The sequence below is a fragment of the Castor canadensis genome, chromosome 14, assembly GCF_047511655.1.
Source record: "Castor canadensis chromosome 14, mCasCan1.hap1v2, whole genome shotgun sequence".
Classification (NCBI taxonomy): Eukaryota; Metazoa; Chordata; class Mammalia; order Rodentia; family Castoridae; genus Castor; species Castor canadensis.
The window spans coordinates 11,743,931-11,746,058 of NC_133399.1; the positions used below are offsets into that span (position 1 = coordinate 11,743,931).

General features: G+C 45.3%; 1 protein-coding gene across 1 annotated transcript; it reads right to left on the reverse strand.

Moving 5' to 3' along the window:
• Window positions 1-359: 359 nt before the first annotated feature.
• LOC141416656 (olfactory receptor 10H1-like) lies at window positions 360-1,307 on the reverse strand. The gene has a single exon (XM_074053803.1). The coding sequence runs from the start codon at window positions 1,305-1,307 to the stop codon at window positions 360-362; it is 948 nt and encodes a 315-aa protein (XP_073909904.1).
• Window positions 1,308-2,128: the final 821 nt, after the last annotated feature.

Consider the following 2,128-nt stretch of genomic DNA (forward strand, 5'->3'; position numbering starts at 1 on the left):
CTGCCAGGTAAAGGTACAGCAAAAAGCCTTCAATTTCTCCTTGCATAATGCGTTTGTGTTGTTGGAAATATTAGATGACACTGGGTTTGGGCAGACCGAGAAGAGATTAAATGTTTGGTTCTGACTAAATATACTGTAGCAGGTAGAAATAGTTGAATTTGGTTTTCTCTGTGTATCTCAAACATGCATCATTCTATCCCAAGTAAGTCCCTATATTGAGTACCCTGGCGGACACCCTTAAAATTTATTTAGAAAGTTTTTTCTCAATTGGAAAGACATAGAAAAATAAACATGAGTATGTGATGATGGAATGTTTTCTCTAACAGTATTTGTTTACTCAATTTAGTGATTCTTAGGTATTATATTTTTTCTGGGTAGAGTTTGCTCAGCAAAGTCTTCTTCATGGTGGTCTTTAGTTCCTTGTTTCTGAGACTGAAGGTGATGGGACTGAGGAAGGGTGTGAGGACTGTGTAGGTGATGCCCATCAAAGTGTCTCCTTCCAGGGACTGAGGCCCCTTGGTTTTGAGGTAGATGACTGAAGCAAAGCCATAGTGCACGATCACCACTGTGAGGTGGGACGCACAGGTGGAGAAGGCTTTGTGCCACCCTTCAGCTGATGGGATCCTCAAGAGGGAAGTCACAATGAAGGCATAGGAGAGGAGGATGAGGAGGAGGCAACCCAGCATGACTGAGATACACACCAGGCCCACACCCTTGCCCACCACCAGCACATTTTTTCCACAGGCCAAGTTCAACAGAGGTGTCACGTGACAGCCAAAATGGTGGATCTCATTGGGGCCACAGAAGGTGAGGTTGAATATGGCTGTTGTGACCACAGTCCCCATCATGGAGCCACCAACCCAGGACCAGGACACCAGACAGGCACAGCCATGGGGGCTCATGAGCACATTGTAGTGCAGTGGTTGACAGATGGCCACATAGCGGTCATAGCCCATTGCAGTGAGTAGGAAGGAGTGGGTGTAGCCAAATGTGAAGGAAAAGAACATCTGGCAGGCACAGGCCAGGAAGGAGATGGAGTGGTGGGTGAACAGCAGGTCGGACAGCATGCGCGGGATGATGGCCAAGGTGTAGAAGATCTCAGAGATGGACAGGGCACACAGGAAGAGGTACATGGGTGTGTGGAGGCTTTGCTCACTCCAGATGGTGGCCATGATGAGCAGGTTGCCCAACAGTGTGAACAGATACATCAGGAGAAACAGCAGGAAGAACATCAGCTGAAGATGGGGAAAGGTGGAAAAGCCAATAAAGACGAACTCAGTCACTGCTGAGTGATTGGCTCCTTGCATGGAGGCTGTGCCTGCAGTGAGGTTCAACAGGGAGAGGTCAGCTAGTGGGTTGTAAAGGTTATCTCATTAATCAGGTAGCATTAATTTATTTCCCACCTTTAACAATGCTCTCATCAAATTAGGAAGATGGTACCATTATTTTCATCTCTATCTTGAGTTTTGTTGGCGTACGTATTGAGAATATTGGCTTATACAAAGGCTAAGAATATTGCTGGAGGGATGGAGTTGTGGCTGAAGCAGTTAAGCACCTGCCTAACAGGCAAAAAGCCCTGAGTTCAAACCTTACCACTGCCAAAAAATGTTGCTCAGGATGAAAGTATGGAAGTGCCTAATTCAAGAGTTCACTCCAAAAATTATACCTTGCAGTTTTCCTCTACTTTGTTTCCCCTAGTGAAATGAACTCTTTACTGGATGTTTTATCCATTGCTTCCTATGGATATTAGTCCTTGGACCAGGAGCAATTTTATCTTAATTTACATCAGTCCGATTCTTCCTCTGGGGTTATTCTTGGGGGATTCAGATGCAACAGACTGTGTTGTTCTAAGGAAAGTGACAGAAATGAAAATGTTTTGTTTCCAGCCCCCATGAGGCATGTCAGAGTCTATACAACATAACTAACAGACAGAGGGAGATGGAAGGAAGAAGACATGGGCTCATATCCTCTGATCTCAGTCTCCCAAGTAGTTAGATTTGCAGGTGTGAGCCACATGTACCTGGCTTACTTTTTAAATTTCAAGGTGTTATTTGAAGTGCTGGGCTGAAGCCCAGGGTCTATGTATGCAAGGAAAGCATTCTACCACTGACTATGACCCACCCTCTTT

Bases quoted from the DNA above. Each gene is read 5' to 3' on its own strand.
- LOC141416656 (XM_074053803.1), bottom strand. From the start codon at position 1,307: ATGCAAGGAGCCAATCACTCAGCAGTGACTGAGTTCGTCTTTATTGGC.